Source organism: Curcuma longa, chromosome 9, assembly GCF_044706935.1.
Source record: "Curcuma longa cultivar G26 ecotype Majalengka, Jawa Barat chromosome 9, ITB_CL_G26_1.1, whole genome shotgun sequence".
Lineage (NCBI taxonomy): Eukaryota > Viridiplantae > Streptophyta > Magnoliopsida > Zingiberales > Zingiberaceae > Curcuma > Curcuma longa.
Window position 1 is genome coordinate 5031001 of NC_133869.1, and position 26299 is coordinate 5057299.

The 26299-nt window shown below is 36.9% G+C and overlaps 1 protein-coding gene and 1 pseudogene across 1 annotated transcript; both read right to left on the reverse strand.

The window, feature by feature from the left end:
- Positions 1–423: 423 nt before the first annotated feature.
- On the reverse strand, positions 424–10828 carry LOC141834771 (ribose-phosphate pyrophosphokinase 4-like). The gene is made up of 7 exons (XM_074722125.1): positions 10269–10828; positions 2112–2427; positions 1917–2012; positions 1448–1516; positions 1241–1369; positions 1014–1113; positions 424–693 (listed from the first exon to the last, which is right to left on the reverse strand). The coding sequence occupies exons 1-7, from the start codon at positions 10742–10744 to the stop codon at positions 560–562; spliced, it is 1320 nt and encodes a 439-aa protein (XP_074578226.1). The 5' UTR covers positions 10745–10828; the 3' UTR covers positions 424–559.
- Positions 10829–22488: 11660 nt separating this feature from the next.
- On the reverse strand, positions 22489–25634 carry LOC141835158 (uncharacterized; annotated as a pseudogene).
- Positions 25635–26299: the final 665 nt, after the last annotated feature.

The following is a 26299-nucleotide window of genomic DNA, read 5'->3' on the forward strand; positions in this document are numbered from 1 at the left end:
TAGAAAGAGGAGGGAATTGATGAAGGACCATTTCTAAAAGCTGTCTTCGAAGAGGAGTTGAAAAAGATGTCATAGAAGTAGCTTATTTCGGAGATCAAATTATAAAATATTAAAATAAAGATCATATTAAATAAACTATTAAATATATCTTTAATTTTACATATTTTAGTAAAATACATAAAAATTAAGGAAGTTGTTCTTTCTTTTGCTCACCTCGTAATATTTTCATTTTTTGATTTGTTAAAAAAAATCGATCAGAATCAAGGGCCAGAAGAGCTTTTTTTTTAAGTTAATTTTCTTTTTTTAATTATTAATGTCTACCACATTGGCGTTCATGTGACCACATTTTACACATGATATCCAAGTAAACAACATACCATTATTCCAAAAGAAATCGTAAACGCAAGATTTATTTTTTTTCCAAATTATTAAAAGAAATTTTATTTGTTACAACAAGAAAACCCCGAAAGGATAGATTATTCACTACTGGATATTAGCACAAACGACAATCATGCAGATTCACTATTAATTAACAGCACCAAAATTGTGCCATACGAATCTATATTTGAAGAGCAGAAGCAATTTGAGCAGAAAGGCTAAGAACTTCGAAAGGAGCTCTGTTCTTTACTTCTCTTACTGTAAGTGGGCACGAGTCAGTAATCCAGAAGTAGCTCAATCCATTGTTTGGACCAGCTGAGACGAGTGGGAAGAGCAGTCAGTTCACCATAAAATTGTGAAAATTTTAAAACGTAGATAAAGACAAAGATAAGGAAGTAAACATTAGAAGTGGCAATTAACACGAAGATATTCATGACTGCTTCACGGGATTTCTTCAGCACACGATATAATCAGCGAAAAAAAGGAATCACAAGGGAAATGAAGTCAAGAGTTTCGACCAAATTCATGGCAGGGAATAAGAATTGCAAAAATGCATACAAAGACTGTTTCTGATGGCTGTAAACTATCATAATTAAAAAAGAAAGAAAACATAAGCATCAGAATCATTAGCTGACCTCCATTGTCGTGTTCAAATCGCTCCCATGATCTGTTAGGGAAGATACCATGGGTCACGTAGGCACTGATTCTCTCTGCCCCGTGAGCTGCCAATACTTTCTAAGAAATGGAGAAGATAACATAAAGCACTTTGAGAAAAATAAGCCTGAAAGATGAAATATAGTGCAAGGAGATGTACAAGATCGTGCTTATGTATGAAATGAACTTATGGAAAGACCTTCCAGACCTGGCATTCAATCAGTGTGCCACCTGATTGCACCAAGTCATCAACTATCACAACATGTCGGCCACTAGGATCTCCCTCTTTTAGTCGTACAATTCGTTGATCACCTTCTCTGACTTTGTTGCAAATAATCTGGAATTGAAGTGCTAGACCATTAAGCCTAAATATCACATCAAAGACTAGGCAGTGTAAAACATACTGTACAGATACCGTTGGAAAATGTCGAAGTTGCTTATGGAATCGCTTCCATGCACCATCATCTGGAAAAGCAATAGATATCTGAAAAAGGATATGACAGAACAGATATGTCAAATGTGGCATGCCAAAATTATCTTGCAAGCTTAGCAGTGTATGTTACTAAACCAATAGAAGTGCTGTATCACAATCCACAAGAGACAGATGAATCTCAACAAGATAGCACTATCACAAAAATCTCTGCATGCGACTTTAAACAAAAGAATACAGGGAAATTCACTATTAAATTTGAATCATTTTTCCTACAACCAACGATTTGTTTTTAAAGAATAGCTTAATTCTCTTGCAGAAATTGCAAGTTTGTATCAACCAAAAACCAACTAAAGGAGTATATATCATCGCATCTTGAGGAAGATAAACGAATATTATATAGTTGATGCCTTGATGGTAGTTATCTCAACACAATAAATAGGGAGATCATTACTCTGTCCGAATCCGGTAGTTGTTGAAGCCTATTCATTAACAGAGGTACCCCACTCTCAAAACATGGGAGAATAGAATCTCCGAAGTAGAATCTCTCCTATCAACAAAATACAGAAGATTACAGCATGAAGTTTCACTCCCCCATGAAATACAAATTTCAAGCTAGTGACCATATGAAGGTAGATTGATCAATAACCTGCAAAGCATGAATGTCAAAGATGACTAAACTAGTCGGTCCACCTCTTGATATTGGTATGTTTGATAAAATTCTAGCAAGTGTGAAAGCTGTTGCAACATCCCCTTCATCTTCCATTCGTTCATAAGATCCAGTTGGGAAAAAAGGAAGAACAAGTGTAAATGAGGAGATAAACAACCTTGGCAATGCATAGATCACGGATAGCTGCTCAAAAATTACAGCAGGAGAACTAAATGAAGCCAAAAAGGCTACATGTTGTCCACGAATGGCTTGAGCATGAGAGATGAATAGGTTAGGGAAACCATCCTCAAATGCCCTGAAAAATAGATACATTACCAAACAAATCAACTGAACTATGCAAACTCTTCAAACAACTTCAAAAGGCTTCAAATAACCATAAGCATCCAGATTTTTTTTCTGAAATAAGTAACTTAGACAAGGTCTAACTCAAATTTTGAACCAACTCACAGAAGCCCTAACTCAAATCTCCTTAGATCCAGTGTATAGAAAATGCCCTCAGTTTTAGTACCAGAGAAAATGATAGTTTAGTTATTCAACAATCTTGTGAATACATCACTTATACACTTCCCACCTGCTCTGGGTTATGTATGTTATTGAGTCCTTACGAAATGATGATATCAAGCTGTTAAAACTTAAAATGATAATAAAGTAATTGTTGTGCACTTAATTATGTGTTTTGTGATTCATATATCACAACCAGCACTTATTCTAACGAGATAATTTTGGCGATTGTGATATTAGAAAGTAATGCATAAAGCCAGAGAATCTTAAAGTAAACTCAGTGGAAAAAAGCTAATTTTTTGAGTTTCCTATAGATGTTTTTGTTTGCTAGAGAAGCTTTTAGGTTTCCGAGATAACGCTTTGTTGATGGTACAAAGTCTTAAAGTTCTCATTAAATTCAATGAGTAGCCGTAGTCTTGACCCACCACCAAGATCATGGCATGGAATTGAATTAGTAAAAGTCCATTTCCATAATGCTGAGGTTGGGTCGAGAGACTTGAAACTTCACAACTTTCTCTTGGACAACAATGGCATTTATTTCCAGCATAATTGTTGATGAGATGTCATATAAAGAATTATCTCTCTAGGTGACATGGAATGATAAAAAACTAACTTGTTTGGTAAGCCATTGACGCACAGAAAAGTGATTGCTTCTACGAGTTAATATTTATGTTCAAGAAGAGACTGACATACAAAGTTTCAACATCTATGATTGAGATGTAACCATAACATTTGAGGTTATATGATGCAAGGTTTAAAATATCGAACCCTGTCGAGGTTTCGGTCCCGGACCAGAACGATACAGTTTCGGTACTGTATCGTATCATACCGATATAATTTCAGTATTTTTAAAATATAAAATATATTAACTAAAATAAAAAATTTAATCTAAATATTTAAAAATAAAAAATAAAATATTTTTTAAAAAATAATAAGATAATTTTATAGGTTTTAATAAAATATATTTAAATTATCCCCAATTATAGCTAGGAATTGATTATTAAAATCTCATTAAACCCTAAGTTTAAAAAAAAACAAAACAAAAATCGCGGCTGGCCACGCGCACGACCACGAGGCGCGTGCGGCCTGCGCGCAGAGGCGTCGCCGAGCTCTCACGACGCCTCCGGTGGTGTCGTCGGGCCCGGGCAGCGCCTCCGGTGGCGTCGCCGAGGCCACGCGACACCTTCAGAGGCGTCTCCTGACCGGAACCCCTATGCCAATGCTGTGTCGATGCTGATCCGTCGGCGGAACGAAATTTTTCGCCGGTATCGTGTGATACAGCTCGAGATTTCAATCCATGGTATGATGTCTACATGTGCAGTAATACCTAAATTCAGAATAGATCTTATTAAGGATGACATCTCATAATGGTAGATTTAGAATAGTAACTCTACACCACGAGGAAGCAATTACATCTATGAGGTAATTGCAACTAAGTAATCTGGACTTAATTCTCAGGCTCATAAGTATAGAAATTCATTGAAATCCATAATTTATATGATTGTTCATACTGTTAAATGTTAATTTTATGCAGTGATATGCCTTTGGCCATAAGAAAATTTGAATTTGCATTTATTTTGATTGTTTATCTTATAGCATAGTTTTGATTGTTGATTTTTTTTCTTAGAACCTCTCTGAAACTTTTCACCATCAGTATTCTCATGTTAAATAGTGAAAAATCTTTTATTGGAAAGAAAGATCATTTAGACTCTTGGAATAATGGACCTCGACTTATGTGGATAAGTTACCCCTACTAATGAAATTAAGTATGCCACTTGAGAAAACAATATATGAGCAGGGGGAGCAATCTAATCGCTTTAGTACGAGGCTCACTAAGTCTCATATTAATAAAAGCATTCAGAGTCAAATCATGACTGTAACAGGTCAGAATCTCATGAAATCCTTTGGAGAGAGAAATAGGTAGGGAAGGAAATAAGGGGTAGGGAAAAGGCAGGCAGGGAAATGGGTTCCCTTCATTTTTTTTTGGATAATGGTAAATTGTATTAAGAAAGTCATGAGCTTACATGAGGAGCACTCAAAAATCGAAAGACATGCATTTGAACTTTCGTAAACATCCTCTCAATGCTTGGGACCCCTCCCTCATATTGACATCGGTTTCGGGTTTGCCAAATCAAGTAGATCAAACATGTGATACCCAAATGGTGGGCTTTGTTGAGCATGCTACCTCCATTAAACCACCGTATGAAGAGGTTCAACATTTCTGCGGATGTCCGAAGTCTGTGCCCTATGTGTAGCCAACCTCAAACCTTGTCCCATAGAGGTATGATAGCCGAGCAAGTGAAGAAAAGGTGGTATCGCTGTCTCATCCTCCCGCTAGCACAGCGAGCATGTCTTGCAGTCTTCATACACCAATCTGTCCTTGGTGTCTGTCCTGCCATTTGCAAGCAGCCACATGATGAACTAATGCTTTGGCATGATGTATGGTCGCCATATAACCGCTGCCCATGATTTTCTGTTGTCCCGTGGCTTGAAGAAATCATATGCAGCAGTCGTGTCATGTTGTTCCTCTGGAGCAAACCATGAGTCGAGGAGGCCCATGATGTCCCTGGGTGCCTCCGCACCGCGCACCAACCTGGGTTGCACTACCTCCGCACTAGGTGCATCCGCTGTCCGCACCTGCCTAAATCGCACTGTCTCCGCACTGGTTACCTCCGCTCTGCGCACTAACATGCCGCATCGCCCTAGTCTGCACAACCTCTGCACTACGCTCTGCGCCTCAGCAAAGCATTGGGTGCCTCTACACTGCGCATCAACCTAGTTGCACTGCCTCCGCACTGAGTGCATCCACTGTCCACACTTGCCTGGATCGCACTGTCTCTGCACTATGTGCCTCTGCTCTACGCACCAACATGGAATTAGGTGCCTCCACTCTGCGCACCGCCCTAGTCTGCACCGCCTCTACACTGGGTGTCTCCACTCCGTGCGCCAGCAAGGCATTGGGTGTCTCCGTTCTATGCACCGGTCTAGGCCACTCCACCTCCGCACTGGGTGTCTCCGCTCTGCGCACCACCATGACACTGGGTGCCTCCGCTTTACGCATCAGCCTAGACTGCACAACCTCCACACTGGGTGCCTCCGTTGTCTACACCACCTCAGCTTGGATAGAATCTGGCCCCATCTGGATAGCTTGATAGATTTGGATGAGCCTCTTGATGAGTAGACTGTCGGAGGTTTTGGCTTGCCACATGCCATATCTTGGTTCGTTAGAGGTATTGATGATGAACCCACCGAACCCATAGGGAGTCTTTCTTGCGCTGAATGTTCCACAGAGACTTGGATAGCAGTGCAGAGTTCCATGTTTGTAGATCACGTAGTCTGTATTCCACCTTTGCCAAGCACATGGTGGCCCAGGAGATGGGCAGGTGCTTGGTGGACCATACAAAGGAGCAGCATATGGCATAGATCCTGTCGACGACTGCATATAGAATCGGTAGGATAGAAACCAAAAACATTTAATACCTTGCAGCACCGTCTTTACCAATTCGAGTTTGTTGGTGTACAACAAGGTTTGCTTTGACCAAGAAGTAAGTTTCCTTGTGATAGCCTCCGTCAATAAACCATAGTTGCTGGTGCAGAGCTTCTCTGTCGCAATAGGAATGTCAAGATAGCAGAACAGGAAGGTTCCACATTGAAAGCCAATAATCTACATCAGCCTCTCCGCAGTCCGATCATTCACCCCCATAATGTAGAGTTTGGACTTGTGGAGGTTAGGATGAAGTCCAACTGTCTTCCCGAACCTCTCTAAGTAGCCGACTACTGAGGTCACCGTCGACTCATCCCCTCGGCGAAGATGAGCAGGTCGCCGACATATGCTAAGTGCATGATCAGCACATTGCCGCACATGGGATGGTAGTGGAATGTGAGATGCCTTAATGTCGCTTTGAGTGACCGTGAAAACACCTCCAAAGATAATCCAAAGAGAAACGGTGAGAGCAAGCTGTAGTGCACTATATTCTAAACTAAATAAATATTTGTTAATTTATCTTATTAGTTTTACAATTTTTTAAAATAGTAATAATAAAAAAATGATTCTTTTCCTCTATGAATTTCTTAAGGAAATAATGGCAAAAATATTATATTTTATTCCTTAGGAACTAACATAAGGGAATAACTCTATGTTTTCCCTTCTACACACTTTTAACTCTTTCTTCATTTCTTTGTCACTATGTCCCTCCAAAGATAATCCAAAGAAAAACGGTGAGAGGAAGTTGTAGTGCACTATATTCTAAAGTAAATAATTTTTTTTTTAATTTATCTTATTAGTTTTACAAGTTTTTTAAAAATAATAAAAATAAAAAATTGATTCTTTTCCTCTATGAATTTCTTAAGGAAATAATGGCAAAAATATTATATTTTATTCCTTAGGAACTAACATAAGGGAATAACTCTAGGTTTTCCCTTCCACAACTTTTAACTCTTTCTTCATTCTTTCTCACTATGTCCCTCCAAAGATAATCCAAAGAGAAACGGTGAGAGGAAGCTGTAGTGCACTATATTCTAAAGTAAATAAATTTTTTTAAATTTATCTTATTAGTTTTACAAGTTTTTTAAAAATAGTAATAATAAAAAATTGATTCTTTTCCTCTACGAATTTCTTAAGGAAATAATGGCAAAAATATTATATTTTATTCCTTAGGAACTAACGTAAGGGAATAACTCTATGTTTTTCCTTCTGAGGTTTAAAATATCGAGCCGTGCCAGAGTTTCGATCCCGGACCAGAACAATACAGTTTCGATACCGTATCATACTGTGCCAGTATAATTTCGATATTTTTAAAATATAAAATATATTAATTAAAATAAAAAATTTAATCTAAATATTTAAAAATAAAAAATAAATTTTTTTGATAACTTTATAGGTTTTAATAAAGCCTATTTAAATTATCTCCAACTATAGCTAGGAATTGATTATTAAAATCTAATTAAACTTTAAAAACTAAAAAAATAAAAATCACGGCCACAGGACGCGACCGGGTACGCGCGGCCTAGGCGGCGCCTCCGGTTGCGTCGCCGGCCCCGGGCGGCACCTCCGGCGGCGTCGCCGAGGCCGTGCGACGCCTTCGGAGGCGGCGTCCCTCGGCCGGAATTCCTATGCCGACGCTGTGCCAGTGCCGGTGCGTCGGCGGAATGATATTTTTCGCCCATATCGCCCTATATGGTTCGAAATTTCAATCCTTGTTCCCTTCTACACACTTTTAACCCTTTCTTCATTTCTTTCTCACTATATCCCTCCTAGGAAATGCCATATAAGGTTAGAGAGAATGAAGCAATTTTCGTTGCCCTATTCGTTGATGATATCTTGCTTGCAAGTAATGACTTTGGTATGCTACATAAAACAAAACATTCTATTCATCAAAACTGTGTGATGAATGATTTTAGTGAAACTTCTTAGGCAAATTAGCATGGAGATTCACACACAAATAGATCAAAATTTTCATTAGAATCATATTAAAACGTTTTTACACAGAAGATTTTGAAAAGATTCAAAATGCCAGATTGCAAGCCTTCTATGAAGTTTAATTAAATTTATTATCTCCTTTGGCACATTGTCAAAGGAGATACTAAATTTAATTAAAATCAATGTCTACAAAATGACTTGGAAGGAGCAAATGGAAAATGAGCCATATGCATTGGCAATTGGAATCTTAATGTATGGGTAAGTTTGTTCAAGGCCTGACATAGCTTATGGGTAGAGATGCTAAGTTAATACCAAAGCAATCTAAGGATGGATCATTGGGAACTACTAAGTACGTCTTAAGGTATTGCAAGGATCAAGGTTATATGCTTGCTACATATTGAACACCTTGAGGTGGTCAAATATTTAGAATTTAAAAAAAAAAGGCAACCCAGTGCACAAAGCTCCCCCAATGTAGGGTCCTGAGGAAGGGTTGGACCACATTGGGTCTTTGTATGCAACTTTACCCTGCAATGCAAGAGGTTGTTTCGACGACTCGAATCCGTGACCACTAGGTCACACACTGCAACTTTACGATTATGTCAAGACTCCCCTTCAAGTATTTAGAATTAGATTTTAAAAAATGTGTTGGCATGAGAAAGTTCAACCATGGATATGTATTTATTCTAAGTGAAGATGTTCCATGGAGAAATAACAAACAAATTATAGTTCCTAGACCCACCATGAGAATCAAGTTTATTAGTTGCTATTAGACTACTACACAAGCATTGTGGTTGAGAAGCTTTGCTTTTAAGATTAATTGGTTATCAGTGATATCGAGAGAACTACTAAACTAATTGCTTCAACCAAATTATAATTTTCTTTTCTAAGAATGCTAAGGGTGGAAGTTGTAGCAAGCATTTTGATGTAAAATACATTATCTGAGGGATCACATCAAAAGGCATGAAAGGGAGATTCTTTATGTCAATGTTGGTTAATGGTAGAAAATACCATGCCTGAAAGCCCACTGGTTAGGCTAGACAACAATGATGAGAAGTATATCAAATCGTTAGTTCATGCTCTGTGATCTTGCAAGATGCTATTTCCAATTTCTTAAAAATAAAGCAACCTCCATTTTCTAAACATAAATCGTAAGTAGAAAAAAAATTATCACCCTTGGATGGCTCATTGGAGTCCACTCATAAAGTACTCAATTCATAACATGTTCAAAGGACATGATGTTTTGTGATACATGAAAGATGTATTTACTAAGAGAATATAACCACTATGATTGATGCATTAAGTTCTTTGATTGTATTTGGTGTTTTGATATTACTAATATGAACTAATGATCATATTGAAACATCACTCATCATCTTCAGGTGAATGGTTGTGTCAAATGAACCATCAAAGTTTCCATTAAAAGCAATGTGATAAGTGTTTCAAATCTAGCTTTAAAAGGGTGATGCCTCTACATCAGCATTATCGCAAGAACTTCCTTGGGCTGAAATTTAGTACGTGCTGAGAGTCTTGAGAGTTCACAGCTTGTCCAAGGGAATCTTGTTATTTTCATTGCACAATAAACGCTCTAGTCTCTTTTGGAAGTCATGTTTGTTTCATGGTCTTGGTGGTTTATCGTCTCACGATGATAATTTTTTAGGTTCCATTTTCATATCCTGCATTTACACATCCAGTACAAATAACAGCAACCTAACAAAATGATACTTTGTGTAATGATTATCCCTATTCAAGATAAAATATGGTTCCATCTTTATATCCTAAACTTACACGACCATCTAGTACAAATAACAGCTACCTAATCAAGTGATACTTTGTGTGATGACTATCCCAGTTCAAGATAAAAAAAAAAGTTCTCAAGATGAGTACAATTGATTCTATCTACACAGAGAAAAAAGAATCTGCTTCTGAAACCTAACATGAAATGAAAGATGTATATAATTTTGTTATTTCGTTCTACAAACTATGATTCAATTTAACTGTAATCATAGAACCAGGTTTTCCTTTGAGTGGTTAAAAAAAAAAAAGGTTTTTTGAAACTCACAATTTCAAATTACATAATTTGAATGAATTCCTGTTGGCACTGCGAGCGTTCGGTAATCAGGACTTCAAATTCCCAAAACAAAAGAAATTTAAAAATCCAAAGAAAATTGATCACATTTGACAAAGTTAATTTAGCCAGAGAATAAAAGCAATCGCACCTCCAAGTAATGCTACGAAGCTCAATGGAGTCGCCCGCCGACGCTACGCGCTCGGCCAGCTCCCTCATCTCCTCGCAGAAGAAGAGGCAAACGCTCTTCTTAGACCTTTGGGAGGGCAACGCGACAGTGGACACCACCGCAGGCGAAGCCGCCATAAGAGGGCGACTTCGTGGGATTTCATGGAGATCTTTACCTCTGTCAGCAAAGCTTGGACCGGTGCTCGTCTCCAACGACATCGTCAGCTCCGAACGGATCCATATCCGCCTCTTCCACGCATTCACGTTGCGAGGGGCACGTCGGCAAACAGAATATTGCGATACTGTCCTGAGGAGGCTCAATTTGGGAGGACAGAAGAGCGACACCGCGGCCGCTTCCTGTTGATGAGGACGGCCGAGATTGTTCGGATGGTTGTTGTACAGAGCAGGGGAAGAAACTGCCGACGCCGCCGTCGTCAGCATCGGCATCGCCATCACCATCCTTTTCCCTAAGTTCCTTGTTCGATTCGGTCTGCAAGGGTTTCGATGAGGTTGTCACTGCCCATGCGTCGGGTTTCTTCTCTCTAGTCAACTTGGACGGATGAGTTATTTTCCTCCAGGATGATGTCTATTTATATTGTGTCATAAATAGATTATATTATTTAAATTAATTTTAAAATATTTTTTTATTAATTTTTAAAAATGAATTATTTTATAATTTACTTTATTTTTATTCAATCTTATTTTTGAAATTAATTTAAATTATTATTAGCATTAATTTTTTTTATCAATATCTAACCACATGAAAATGGATTCTTAAGAAAAATAAAGAGGAAATAATCAATATTTTGAATGAGAAAGAGTACAAATAAATTAATTTAGATTCAACTAGTTGTTACCGTTGAAGAAAAGGATGGATTGTATGCTTCTCTTATAATATTTAATCTAAAAAATATTTACGGTCGAATTTTAAATTTTTTGTAGATTTTATTTTTCTAAGTGGAAAGTTTTCATCCTTAGCTTGAACATTAAAATCTCTAAATCCTATCGATGGCTTGTTGGCCAATTTAAGATGGCAACACGAATAGTTTGTATTTCGGTTGCAAGTCATTGTGGGAGTCACGGTCCCGAAATCTCCTCTCCAAGATTAACCGACATTAATTTTGATGGTAGAAAGGATGGAAAGGGGAAAAGGAATGCACTTGAAATTGAAGATGGGTTTAGGTAGGTTAATAGCTATACAAAATTAGTATAAAAGATAGTATGATGGGGCATTTGTAGTATTTTAGGTGAAAGTGGATAATTGATTAATGATTAAAATTAATTTCTTTAAAATTTATTTAACTACAACCACTATTAAAACAAATCTTCATATAAAATATTAAATTCAACCAGTATAAAATAAAACTTCATATAAAATATCATTAAAATATTTCTCATTCTTTTTAATGATCTAATTAATAGTCTACTCATTATATTGTATTGTGTATCTTTTTCATAGGTCATGGGATCGATAGTGTGGGATCTTTGAGATGTCAAATTTCATCTTTTGTTGAAATATATCTCTCTCCTAATAACTATTTGTCAGTGGCCATAAATAAGTTTAAAAAAAAAAAGAAGATTTAAATCCATCTCGATGCATTTCCTTTTCAAAACTTTTCATCTTTTAATTCTACCATGAACATTAATGGCATGAAGAACGTTCTTGCTTCATTATTTTTTGGATATTTGTGTGATAAACCTTTCAAATTGTGAAAGCTTCAAGTTGAATCTAAATCTCTTTTTCTACTCTTTGCTTGTTCATCAATCTGAAAGTCAGAAGAAAAAACATTAAAGTTCCTTTGCTTGCAATATATGATAAAGGGCATTTTAGTACATGAAATCATTCTAATGCAAAATGTATATATAATTTAACACCAAACATCTTTGTTTCCAAAGCTTCACCAAGAAACTCCCAAATCTGAATTATTGCTCTTCATTTAGTCTACTAATTAATCGTCATCTGTCCTAAAAATTCTCTCTTCTCTCTGTCGGGTCACGAGGCAATATACAAGGATTGTGTATCATCTCTCTAAGCATTGATTGTGAATTTTTTTTTTATAATATAGATATTCAAATTCTTACATACCCAATTAATCTTAGAGATAGAAAGTCTTTCCTTTGGTTTGTCTATCGGATTTTTTCCTTTGGTTTGTCTATTGGACAAATTCGAAAGTATAAATTATTGGATTTCATCTAGTTTGGTGGGCTCATGTAGGATTTATGACATGCGGATCTATACCCTTAAAAGAATCAAACCTATTAAGTCTCATCGGCCTGCCATGAGACTTCATATGATTCTATGCACATAGAGATATGTCAATGAAGATCCCGGTGCAGCTTAAGTGTGAGTTTCCTTTGGCTTGAGATATTCAAGTCATCTTACTCATAGAAGCTTATACTTTGACATCATAAGCAAACATCTCCAAGAAGGTATGGACCTAGGATGATCAAGCCAGCGACACGGATGAGGTAGCAAGTTTCCAATGGTCGGGACACCTAAACCTCCAAGCACCCGAAAAGGCTCCAGGCGCCCATATAGGGATAAGACATTACGGAGTCAAAGTTGATCTGACAACCTCCACATCAGCATCCAAGCGTCTAGAAGATGTCAAGTCAGTTTCGGAAGCAGATCATGGGATGAGTGGAGGCGCCCGTAAGGACTTCTAGGTGCTCAGATCAGCCTTTATATGCAGTTGCGAGGGGAAACCCTAGGAGATAATTCATACGCTACTACGATGAGTTTCTGCGTGTGAACAACACATCCAGTACGTTATCGTAACGCCAAAAAGCTGCATCTTCTATGCTACACTTTTAATTTACTAGTCGGTAATCTTTTTATTTTTCTTTTGTACTTAAACTATTAGGATGGTAAAAGTTTACCATTCCTAACTTATTTTGTAAAAGCGAAAACTTCTTCTTGTAAGAGGGGAGTTTACTAATGGATTGTCCGTCGAAAATTATCAAAGATTGTGAACCTTGGAGTAGTAGTCTATGGATGTGAACCAAGTAAATAAAAGTATTATACTCTTTTATTTCCACTGTAACTTTTACTCTGATTTATCGTAATTTTTCCGAATAAATGAAAATGTGACAAACGCACTATTTATCCCCCCTTTTAGCGCTTAAACTCGATCCTACAAATGTTAGTGAGTCAATTACAACAACTCCACGCCATAAATCAATATCAACAGCCGATGATGCAACCTTAGTACTATCAACCCCAATAGATTCCAAAGTAGCAAGGATACTTCCAACCTCAACAGCAAGATAGGTATGACTCATTGTCGAATACCTATAATTATGGTTGGATGAATCATTTAGATTTCAAGTATGGGAGTGTGCACGAATAGATTCCTAAGCAACCTTACTATTACCAATCTCAACAAAATGTGTATGAACCAGTTGCTAGTTCCTACATTCCTGATTGGGGAGATCGTCAAAATTTCATATATAGGAAACACAACAACAAATTGATCAACCTTTCCCAGCATACCAAAGTCCATATCGATTATAGAATGACCCGATACTTAATGAACTAGAGTTGTTCCAATAGGTCGAGCTAACTCCATGGGGGCATTCCAAGACTTCAGTGCAGAAACTTCAGTTCTCAATCAAATAAAGACCAAATTGCAAGAAATAGAAAAGCTCTTGTAGCAACAAATGACCTATCTTCTCCAGTCCCAACAACGAGCTGATGCATCAAGCTAGAATTTACAGATACAGTTAGATCAACTTACATCATCCATCAGCCAGATGCAAGTACAAGGTTCCAATCAGCTTCCCTCAGAGAATATTCATGATGGTATCGATGTGCTTGAGGAGATGGATTATAGAGTTGGTAATTATCTTATCTCAAATTATGCTACTCTATGGGACTCCTTTATTTATCTTGTGTTGCGATGATGAAGTTATAGATGTTAAAGATGAATTTGATGATGATGTGGATGCATGCAAAATTCTAGATGTACCTATTGATGTTGCAGAGGTTGATATTAGTAATAATACATGTACAATTCTTGCTGATGTTGCAAATGTTATTGATGTTGATGGTGCATGTAAAATTTTTGATGAAGTTATTGATATTACATATTTTGATGATATGGACGTTGAATGTAGAATTGTTTATGAAGTTGCTACTGTGTCATATATAGATGTTGATAATAATGTTTGTGTGTTGCCAGTTGCTCCTGCTTGTGATATTATTGTAGATGAAAGTGCACAGACTATAAATGTTGCAAATGTTAATGTTGATGATGTTATAGATTTTGCTGATGATGATTATGTTGATGATGAGGATGCATATAAAATTCTTGATGAAATTGTTAATGCTCCAGATATTAAGGATGATGATGTTGGTGAGTTGTCTATCGATCCTACTTGTGATTTTGTTGTGGATGAAAATGTAGAGACTTGTGTAGTGGAGGCAATGGCAACCAAATTTCTTTCTTCAATTGTGCAACTACTTGAGCCAGAGTTCATACCCCTTCTTGATCACTTAAAATATGCATATTCAGAGAAGGGTGAGCAAATCTCCATTATCTATTATTGCTCAGAATATCGAACCTGACTAGGAGAGGACACTTGCAGGTATATTTGGGGTAGTAAACAAATATGATGGGCTGATATCCATGAGAGTGATGGATAGCTGGAGGATTCTAGATAGAACACTTCCATTTAAGTTGAAGTATCCAAAACTTATGCTAAAGAAGGCCCTAACATTTGCATTAATCCAACCCTCGGATACTATAAATAAATCACCTCCAACCGCTAGAGAGAACCTTTAAGGAAACGATAATGGAGGGAGCAATGCTCACCTTAGCTTAGATCATTCCATCCTTGGCTTGAGGACCTTCTCTTGATTCATTCCTCCTCCTACTTGGATTCTCAAACTAAATCATCTTCAATCGCCAATCACTCAAGGGAGTTAATTCCTTCTCATTTGTTGCTTTATTTTTTCTAGTATATATGCTTCCTTTGCTTTGATTATTTTGTTTGTCAAGTTTTGTTTATCAAATATTATTTTATCATATTTTGAGTTATTTTTCCTATGCATTCTTTTATATCATCTTAGAAGTCATAAAAGCTAGTTAAATTTGACTATAGAATTTTGAGATTTATTATCATGAATGGATACCTTAATTGTCAATGGTTACTAGTTGGTGATGGATTCTATTTTGATAAATTGGGTTGATACTTCTTACATACCTAGTGAAGATTGAGTCTATTTTATTCTTTATTTGCTTGTGCGTGGTGCTCTTGTGGTTATAGTTACTATAGAATTTACTTTGATTCTTTTGAGACTATATTATCATAGGTTTGCATGATTATGATGAAGGTCACCTTACTTATTTCCTTTGCTTCTTTATTACTACATGTTAATTGAATAATATTCTCATCTTTCATCTGGTCATTTTTTTCTCTACTTCCATTAATTTCTCTCAATTGTTCTTTTGGATGTTCTATGATGAGTGTTTTGCCCAAGATGATCAAAAGTTTAAGTGTGGAGGAGAAGTAGTTTGGAAGAGAGTGTGCTTGATGCGGGTAGCATAGGCAAGTCATGCTCTTTATCTTTTTGAATGAGTTTCATGATAGAACATAGGGAAGTGCACATCATGTCAAAAAAATAAAGTAAAAAAATGATGAAAACAAAAACAAAAAAAAGAAAAAAATGAAAATTTGTTGCTAAAGGAATAATGGTAATAACAAAAGAAGAGAAAATTTGACATTTTGTGTAGTTTTGAATTCAAATGTGATAAAAGTGTTGTGGTTGTCATTGAAAGATGATTGTGAACCATGAGTTGTAGAAAGAGTGATAGAGGGTTGTTTACATGATGAGTAGATTATTGGGAAAATTGAATGGCAAACTTGTGGGCATGTAACATTCCAATATTCTCATGTCTTCCTCTATTTCTTTGTTCTCTTTTTTTTTCTTGCACACATATTATCATTTGTCTTGATTCTTGTTTCCCTTGCAATTCTAATAAGTTTTCAGAATTATGCATTCATATGCTTGTGATAGTGATGGAGAGTATAAGATAAGCAAGCATGTGATAGTGCAAAAATCATGAGTAATTTGAGTGGAACTCTACCATGAGAGTGAGAGCAACCACCATTCATCTTGTGAGATTTTATCATTCTCAATTTATTCAAGATAGATCGAAATCACCATGCTTGCTAACCATTGTAAGAATTGAATATATGAATGCTTAAGTCTTTAAGAATTAACAGTCCTATGTAACTATTCTTTTACGATATTTAAAGTGAGATTGAATATTGTTTGGAGAATGAGTCCTTGGTTATTTTCTTAGTTGCGTTTATTTGCCCGAGACATGTAAGAATAAATATGGAGGAGTTGATAATTAATATTTTGACACATTATTTTGACTCTTATAATTGACATTTTTATCCTCTTATATGCATAAATCATTCTTTATATCATGGTTTGTGAGTAAAATCTATTTTCCTCACAGATGGTCGTGGGATTGACCGTATGAGATCGTTGGAGTGACAGATTTCACCTTTTGCTGAAATGAGTAGGATCTATTTTGAGTTCATTATAATTTTTTCTTGAAATTTGGCATTATTTCTTAAATTGTGAACATGATTTTGTAGAGAATTAAAGAAAAGTTATGGAGTCAAGACGAATTGGATCAACTTTAGCCAAGGTTAGGGTTAAAGGGGAAGTTCAATCTGAAATAATCTAAGCCCTCCATCCAGATCTAAAGCCATACGAGCCTTTGATGAAGATCTGGAGTTATCTTGTTCATCCATCCAAATATGGGTTATCCAATGGTTGCAAGCCATCCAAGAGGTGGAGCTCCAATCCAATCTGGATCCAAGATCCGAATCCGCAAGAGGATACCCAGATCAGATCCCCAATCTTCTCTCCCGATCGACTGTTCCGAACACACACACACAAAGAGTTACACCCGACGCCAACCTCCCCTCCTTCTCCTCCATCCGCCGGTTGGCGGCCACCATCCACACCAACCATCGGCCATCTCCATCCTTTCCACCACCGGCATCAGCACCATCCCCTTCCTCTCCCACAACTCTAGCCATCTTCCTCTTCGGTTTAGAAGAGGGGAATCCGAAGCTTTTCCACAACTTCAATCATCTTCCTCTTCAGTTTAGAAGAGGAGAATCTAGAGCTCCACTCCATCTCTACTGTCATACCGCCGGTGATCCTCTCTTCCCCTCTCCTTTTCGGTTTAGAGGTGGAGAATCCATCTTCTTCCTCACCGGCAGCCACATCTCCACCGCATCTCCTCTTTGGTTTAGAAGAGGAGGAGTCCTCCACTCCTACCGTCAGCAGCCTCCTCAAACTCCGACAGTCCACCTCTCCTGTTTGGTTTAGAAGAGGAGAACTCCGTCTCCTTCCCGCCACCGGCAGCCACCTCTCCTCATCGGTTTAGAAGAGGAGAGTCTGCTCTCTCATCCGAAGCACCACAACAACCTCCTTCACAATTCCGAACAGTAGCCATGCACCTTCGCAACTCCAGCCATCCACAAGGCATCTCCTCTTCGGTAGAAAAGGAGAATCCACTCCATCCACCGGAGCTTCCTCTTCCTTCCACCGTCAACCATCATTCCGCAAGAATCATTTGGTGTTCGGTTAACTTCTTGTTTTTGAGTTGATATGTTCTTGTGTGTTGAATATTTGTAATAGAATTGATCTCCCATCTTTAAGATTGCATGCATCTAGTTTTCATTGATTCGTGCATACCATGTGTTCATGAAATGTGTCTTTCATTAGCTATGCTTTAGTTGCAATTCCTTTAGTTTAATTCTTGCAATGTTTGTTTCATTTATGAATGTTTAAGTTTGTGGTCTTCATTTAGATGCAATTAGGTTAGATTAGATTATGTTTCATTAAATGCATAATTTTTGTTGCCTTTAATTTTTCACAATCGTAGTTAGATAGGTTAGGTTTAATTACATACATTGCTTGTTATTTATTAGGTTTAGTTTCCAAAATTCAAACCCTCATTTGAACATCAAAATCTCAAAACCCCTATTCGTTAATAATTGATCATGAGATTATTATCCTGCTGGTACATTTCTTGTAAGAGACAATCTGGAGCATTCCCTATATTATATTAGTATGGAGATGTTCAGTCAATTGTTTGATATACTTGTAGTGTGACACAAAATGGGATGGTTATCAAGCATCCAATCATAGAATTTAGCTGTGGAACTTCATTACAGTGTTGGAGATCATTAATGGCATTGACAGATCATTAAGGATTAACTGTGATAATAAATCATAGAACTTTATATTAAGAACAATCGTAGCTCGTCGAAATTTAAACACATCAACATTAAATTTTTGACGGTTAAAGAAAGAGTTCAGAATAGTCAAGTGATGATAGAGTATATCAGCATAGATTCTATATTGGTAGATCCACTCACTAAAGGTTTGGTGCCTAAGGTATTTCATACGCATGTGGTGGGTATGGGGGATTTTCTATTTGATGAAGTGTCTGTTTAGTGGGAGTATATATGTATTTTGGTATTCTATAATTGTTTATAAACACATGTGTTTTGTTTTTTTGGATATGTACTTAAGTACAAAATATTCATGTGTATTTTATTTAGTACTCTGGAATAAATTCATGATAATTTACTATTATTGTTTAGCATATGGTGCTTGTAAATATGATATGAGATTTTTTTAGAATCATGAGGTTTAGATCAAGATTGGTTATTGCAGTTTAGCATAAAATATTTATAAGTATGATCAGATCCTTTTAAATCATTAGGAGGATCATTTAAAAATTGACATGTATAGATCACATTTCATATAATTTTCATACTGCACATCTGCATCTTGATATATGTCATTAATAACATTGGTATTGTGATTACTGTTAGGCTTATTACAATTATATTCTAGTAACTATGACCTCGTTAGTCATATACCAATGGAGTTGATAGACTACATTATTTTTTTCAGGGGTATTCATTATCCATAAAGTTTGTTATTATTGTTGATGTCAACTAAGGCTTAATCGTATGTCATATATACAAATCACATATAGTCATAGTGGGAGATTGTTAGATTTCATCTTGTTTGGTGGCTCACATGTGATTTGTGGCATGCGGATCTATACTATTAAGAGATACAAACACATTAAATGATCTAACTTTTGTTTATTGAGGGTTTGGGTTATTGAATGTGGGGTTCATGTGTGTAGAATTCGTTAACTCACACCGTTATCATTAATGGGGTGATAATGGATAGGTTCGTAGATATATAAGGTAGGGTCCCTGTTGAATTAGATATTCTGATAGTTCTCTATGCTCTCCATCGGTGAAAATATTATGGCATCGTCAATCTAATTCCTTCGAAAGACTGACCCCTTACTTGCTTCTCGTCTCCGCAGGATTTTTATTTTATAGAGACAGCACACTCTGAGACGATGATTATTCCACTCCATTCAAGTTCATCATTTTTCTGTTTACACATTTAATTTTCCACCATAGTTTTCAATGTATTAGATCTTTGATCTATTTTTGTTTTCTTATATACGAGTTTATTTATAGTTTAGAATTCATGTAGATAGGAAAATAAGATTCTCAAGGCAAACGACTCTTCACCTTAATAACTAACGTCTTAGATTTTTTATCTCATTGGAGGAATATTCTGTAATGCATTGTAATTAAGATTTGAATCGTAGATATTTGATTAATCTATTGAACGTCTTATTGTTTCTGCAAAAGGTGGAATCTGTCACCCCAGCAGTCCAACACGGTCGGTCCCATGCAGGGGCGGAGGCAGGTTTCCACGAGAGGGAGAGCCACATTTTAAATATTTAATAATTAATTATTAATTTTAAAATACAAACTTAATGAAAATCAAAAAGCTGGGGGGCGGTGGCCTCTACCTGCCCCCCTCGTGGCTCCGCCCCTGGTCCCATGACCATCTGTGAGGAGGTAAATCGAGAAGTTGTAGTTGACACAACGGAAGAGGACATTGTATTGGCTTCGCTAAGATTTTAAACATCTTATCATTGTACCATACTTAGGGAGCTATTGATCATGGATATTTTGTTTAAGCCCCGGGGGCATAACTGAGTTGGTTATGACGGAGCAGACTTTCAGAAAAATATAAGGGTTCGAATCTCGACGAAGTCGAGCAATACCCTCTTCCGTCGTGACCAATTGTAGTTTCTCGATTTACCTCCTCACAGATGGTCATAGGCTTGACTGTGTGAGACTGCTGAAATGGTAAATTCTATCTACAAAACCTTTTGCAGAAGTGGATATTTTGTTTATGCACAGTTTATATATTTTGAATGATGAATGGGGTCAGAATTTCACTTGTTTTGGGGCTTTTCAAATCCATTTTAAATGAGTAATTAATCATGGTTTGGATCTAGTAATATTAATCTCTGTTGAAATAAAATATCCATCCACAAATATATCCTATATGAATTTTGTCTATTACAAATTAAATGCACGGTAAATTAGAATAGAAAAAAAAAAGAGAGAGATGGTAAATAGAAGACACGCTAAGCTCATTGTTCTAGATGGAAGTTGCTAACACGTTGATGCTTTGAGGTCTATTATAATTTTCTTTTTCATGTCCAAGTAAAGATATATAGAACTAACATTAAAATTCTATATTGTTCGGAATGCTTCTTTATTTATACATAAAGCTTAAATATTATTAAATTATATTATAAATACCATTTGAATTAGGTAAAAATAAAAAACGATGTCCCAAATTATATTACCTAAATACTCGAAATGTCCTTTTTTTTAAAAAAAATAAAAGGGCACTCGATGAGATATTTTATCTCGAGAATACCTTACTATTTCAACATTGTTATAATAGTTACTCGGTAGTTACTGCACATTGTAACGTTACAGAGTAATTACTATAACGTTATTTATTTTCAACATTATGACTAACTACTATAACATGTAGAAGTTGCTCTATCATTATTACAGTATGTAACATCTAATACAATATTATTATAATGTTATAGTAGATATTTAATAGTTTTAATAATTATTTTAAAATAATTTTAATCAATTTAATCATTTGGATGAAGTTTAAATAATTTTAATATAAAAAAATTGATATAATAATGTTTAGAATTTAAAATTTTAAAATTTAAAGTTTCACTAAACTATGTAGCAACAATCGGTAGGTGCTACAAGGGTGTAGTATTATTCGATAACTACTCCAATATAAAAAAAAAATTAACTATTTTATTTTAATCAAAATTACTATACACAAGCACTATTATATCAAAATATTATTTATCAACTTAATCAAAATTATTTAAATTTTATCAAAATCATTTTAAATGGATCAAAATCACTTTAAAATAACTACATAATTATAATTAAACTCTAAATTTTAAAACTTTAAACTCTGAATATTATTATATCATAATATTTTTTATCAACTTGATCAAAATTATTTAAACTTCATCAAAATTAATTTAAATAGATCAAAATCACTTTAAAACAATTATAACAACTAGCTAAGTAACTACTACATAAATGTAAAAATTATTAAATAATTGTTAAATAACTACTACATAAATGTAAAAATTACTAAATAATTACTATAATGTTAAATAGTATTGTATTGTGTGTTAGGTATTGTAACAGTTACATAATAACTTTTATACGTTATAGTAATTAATCGTAATTACTATAACAATGTTGAAATAAAAAATATTCCTGTAATAAAACATATGATAGAATACTCTTATAATTTACATAATTTAAGATACCCTTTCGATTTTTGCTCATTGAATTACGATACCAAAGAGTTATTTTACAAGTGCTACTAAATTGCATAGTAAATACTACCAATTTTAATTATAGATAGTTTCAAAAGTTACTGTGATGGCTATTAAATTATGTACAAAAATAAAATAAAATATATAGAAACTGCTGTGCAAGATCAACTAAATCACAGGTAGGAAACATCAAGATCATTTGAATAACGCACACGACTTAGCAAGGAAAAGAAGGGAAACTACAGCTAATTCACAACCATACACACACAGATAAGCAACAAACAAGCCTAAAAAGGAGAAGAACCGAAAAATTCAAACACGCAATCTTTTTCAACTTCAACAAAAGAAGAGAAAGAAGCTTTTTTTTCCCTTCTTTTTGCACAGGAAAGCAGAACTTTGGAAACTTGGACAAACTTTCTTGTTCCTTAAGTGGCTTAGAGATGAGTCACAATCCAACAAATTGTCATTCATAAAGCAATATGATTCTTACTGGGCAAAGCAATCCGAATCCAATTCCACTACCTTTTAGAACAAAAAACCAAAACCTCTCAAAAATTACGTACAAATTACAACCTTTCCTATTCCTATCCACCATATGGTACCATTTCCTAGTATTACACATGTATATTTTGTTCAAAGCCATAAACCTATAAAATGGAACAGAATTTCAAATTATACTGAGTACAAGGGCCCATCTGTAGTTTGGTTGCCGCGTACCCTGATGATTTCAGCCTTCAACATCGTTGACTCGATTCATAGAATAAGCTGAAGGCATGAGTAGGATCTTCCATTTACTAATAATTGCATTTGACATACTTTGGAAAGAATGAAAAGGCAAGAATGTTGTCTCAAATTTAGCATCGATGCTTTCAGATATCGAAGCTTCTACCAACTGAAATGGCAAATCGAAAACAAATACTGTTTTTGAGAGAGGAGAAATAGGATAGAAACAGAATGGAGCAGACAATTAATTCAGTCAAAAATATGAAGCCTGCAACATTTGAACATATCCAAGAGAATGATTTTCATGGAATAACTAGGAAATTGCAACTTGTCCTTGTCAACTTGACATATTAATCACCATATCAACTTATTGTCTTGCCTGAAGCCACCATTTTATTTGCAGTTCTAGAATAGAATATGCAGAATTTGTTCACAAAGAAGTGCGACTTAAGATATCAAAAGTAAGGCAATTGCAGGGTGCTTACACATGCAAGCCAAGATCCAAAAAGGTGCACCTAAAACTAACAATTTTATGGTGAAGGATTAGAAAGCTCGCAGTAAGAATTGAAATGCACTTACAAGCTTAGGACAAAAAAGTTGTGAATAATAAGATCTCTCTACTGTTGTAAGTGTGATATCTTTTATGAATCTGATGTCTGATTCGATTCATTTGTACTAAGTTATCCCAAGTGTTATGAGGTATTATGAATCACTAGAAGATCACTAAAATATGACTAAGATATGAATGGAATGATGATAAGCTCCACTAAATTATTAGAATTCTTAACAAAGAAGATTTTAAATTATGGAATACTCAACATAATGATCGTAGAGAAGTAGAGAAATTTTTCCTAGAGATCACTAAGAGAAGAACTCTGGTTACTTATCAGGATAGGCTATATTTAGAAAGACTCACACATAGATACATCATTCATGCTCTTTGTTTTAAACACTATTTAGTTGTCCGTTATAAATAATGTTAGAAGGATTCATATAGGTAGGCTCTGTGCCTCCCTTTCACTGAGAAATGCTTTTAAGAAATGAGCAAGCATAAAAAAATATGCAATGAACAAGTTCAATTATTGTAATTATCTAATGAGCCAAGGCCTAATGTAAAAAACTTCATCACCCAAGAAGCATAATCATAATCATAATGCATGAAGTTTAGTAGTACTCACAGCTAGACTCAGCATCCACCACCACGAGCCACATCGTTCTATTGTTTGGTGGTAGCTGCAGATAAACAGGACTGAGGTTGTGTCGTAGAGGGTGGCGAGTGCACACAATTATATCATCGAGCATTGTCAACTTCTTCAAAATTCTAGTCAATTCGGGCACACTCGTTCCCGAAAAAGTCATGGAAGGCCATTCAACATCATCATCTAAATTGCCACGGTCATCTGCTACAGTGTAGTAGATGGTCCGAGAAAGTGCCAATTGCCGGTGCTGGTGCTGGTGTGGGTGCTGGTGCTGGTACCACAGTTGGGACTGGAGCTGGTGCAGCAAAAGAAGGATATTTCTGCAAGAGAAAAAATGTTCTATATCAAATATTTGCATCTAAAACAGAGAATAAAAGGTCTCAAGTAGAATAAAATATTGCGAACCCAATAAGTAATTAGACTGAATTGAAAAAAGTAATTGAAAAAGAAAAAAAAGATTTGATAAGTGCCAACACATGTGAATAACAGGATCGGTCCCAATTCATATAATTGCAGATAAAAAACTAATAATTGGTAATTGGCTATTAGAAAAACATCAGTTTCAATGTTCTATAGTTCAAATTGCAAGATGATGCAAGCCAAAATATTTGTTCAAGGAATATAAACATGAAGGATGAACCAAAATTAGAGCTTATCTAATTCAGTATTTCAAAGATTTGACTGGTTAAGCGTCAAAAGTCCAGTGTTTTTACATTTATGATTTCATCTGAATCTTCAAAGATAGATTAACAACTAGAAAGGAGAAACAATGAATGAACAAGCATCATAATGAACGTAAACAAGTTCACTAATCGCTAGTAAAATTAACTATGATATGCACATGTTAAGGACCGTACCTGTGAAATGGCGGATGGCTGAGAGTGAACGGTGTTGGTGCGAGGAGAAGAATCGGAGATGGAAGAAGAGGTCGACCATGAGAAGGAAGCTTCGTGAGGGTCATCTGGCTCAGATGTCGCAGAAGGTGAAGAAATATCAACGGCAAAAGGGGGTTTCGGCTGCAACGGTCGCGGAGGGGAAGGGGGCCGCGTTATGGAGGCAGCAGGAGGGGCGGGTTTAGGCTTCACAGTGGCGGTGGCGGCGGCGGAAGAAGGCAGAATCTCGACGATGTTAACATCCCATAGGACCCAATCTTGGGTAGCGGTGTAGTGGGGGAGGTCGTGCGTGACGGAGTTGCGCCAGGGCGGGAGACTGCCGTTGGCGCGGAGGAACTTGCCGGCGTGGCTCTTAAGCTTGACCTGGAAGCCATCTCGAAGGACCTCCCACTCTAAGGAAGGGTCGGGTTGGTCGAGGGAGCGCTGGAGCTGGACGACCTTCTTTCCGGTGAAACCGAGGAGGAAGGATTCGGGGGAGGCGGCGAGGTAACGACCGTAGCAGCTTCGCAGGAGGAGGGCGGGGCGGCCGGGGAGGAACTCGACCTCCCAGCGGGCCCCCGGGGCGGAGCCGTTCCGGCTCTGCGTGACGTGCTCCTCGTCCTCGTCGGCCGTAAGGTACTTGCCGTGGTGGCTATGGAGGCGCACCGCCTTGGCGCGGTCGAACAAGTCCATAACGGCGAAGAAGAAGAAGAAGAAGAAGACGAGGAGGAGGAGATGTCCGGGAAGCGAGAGAAGAAGCGAAGGGGTTTAAGAAGGAGAAGGAGAAGGAGAAGAAGAGGGCCGGTGTAATTAGTGTCAACTGCCAAGGTGCTGCGACACGGCATCAGCCAGCTTTGCTTTCCACACTATCTGCAGCCCACGCCACGCACGTGCCTTCAGGTTGCTTTCCTGATAATGGATAAATACAGGGCAATTTTTTATTTTACTCATGATTTAGCAGAATAATAATAATGAAGTGTATTGCTATCTTGCATGATAAATCCGTGTGCGACCCGTGCATGACTCTCCGATCCATTGTCGCTACTGCCGCCCTCGCTGCACCATCCCGCCACTGTCGATCGTCGCCCCGGGCGCGATCGACGCGCCACTCGCCGGCGCTCCTTCCGGAGGTGGATTCCAGTCGGGTAGTGGTCGGAATTCGACAAATTTACTCGAAAATACGACCCCTGCCCGCTCACCGCCACTGCTGGCCAAATCGCGATCGGAGATCGACCGAGGAAGGATCAACATGCAACGACGGTTCTTCCTCGGTCGGTCTCCGGCCATGATTTAGTCGTAATCCGACCACGATTTGGTCGGAATCCGGCACCCGACACTGCCAACCAAATCGCGGTCGGAGGACAAATGGCCGGAAAGGACCGCCGTGCGACGACGGTTGTCCTTCCTCGGCCGGTCTTCGACTGCGATTTGGTCGGAATCCGACCGCGATTTGGCCGG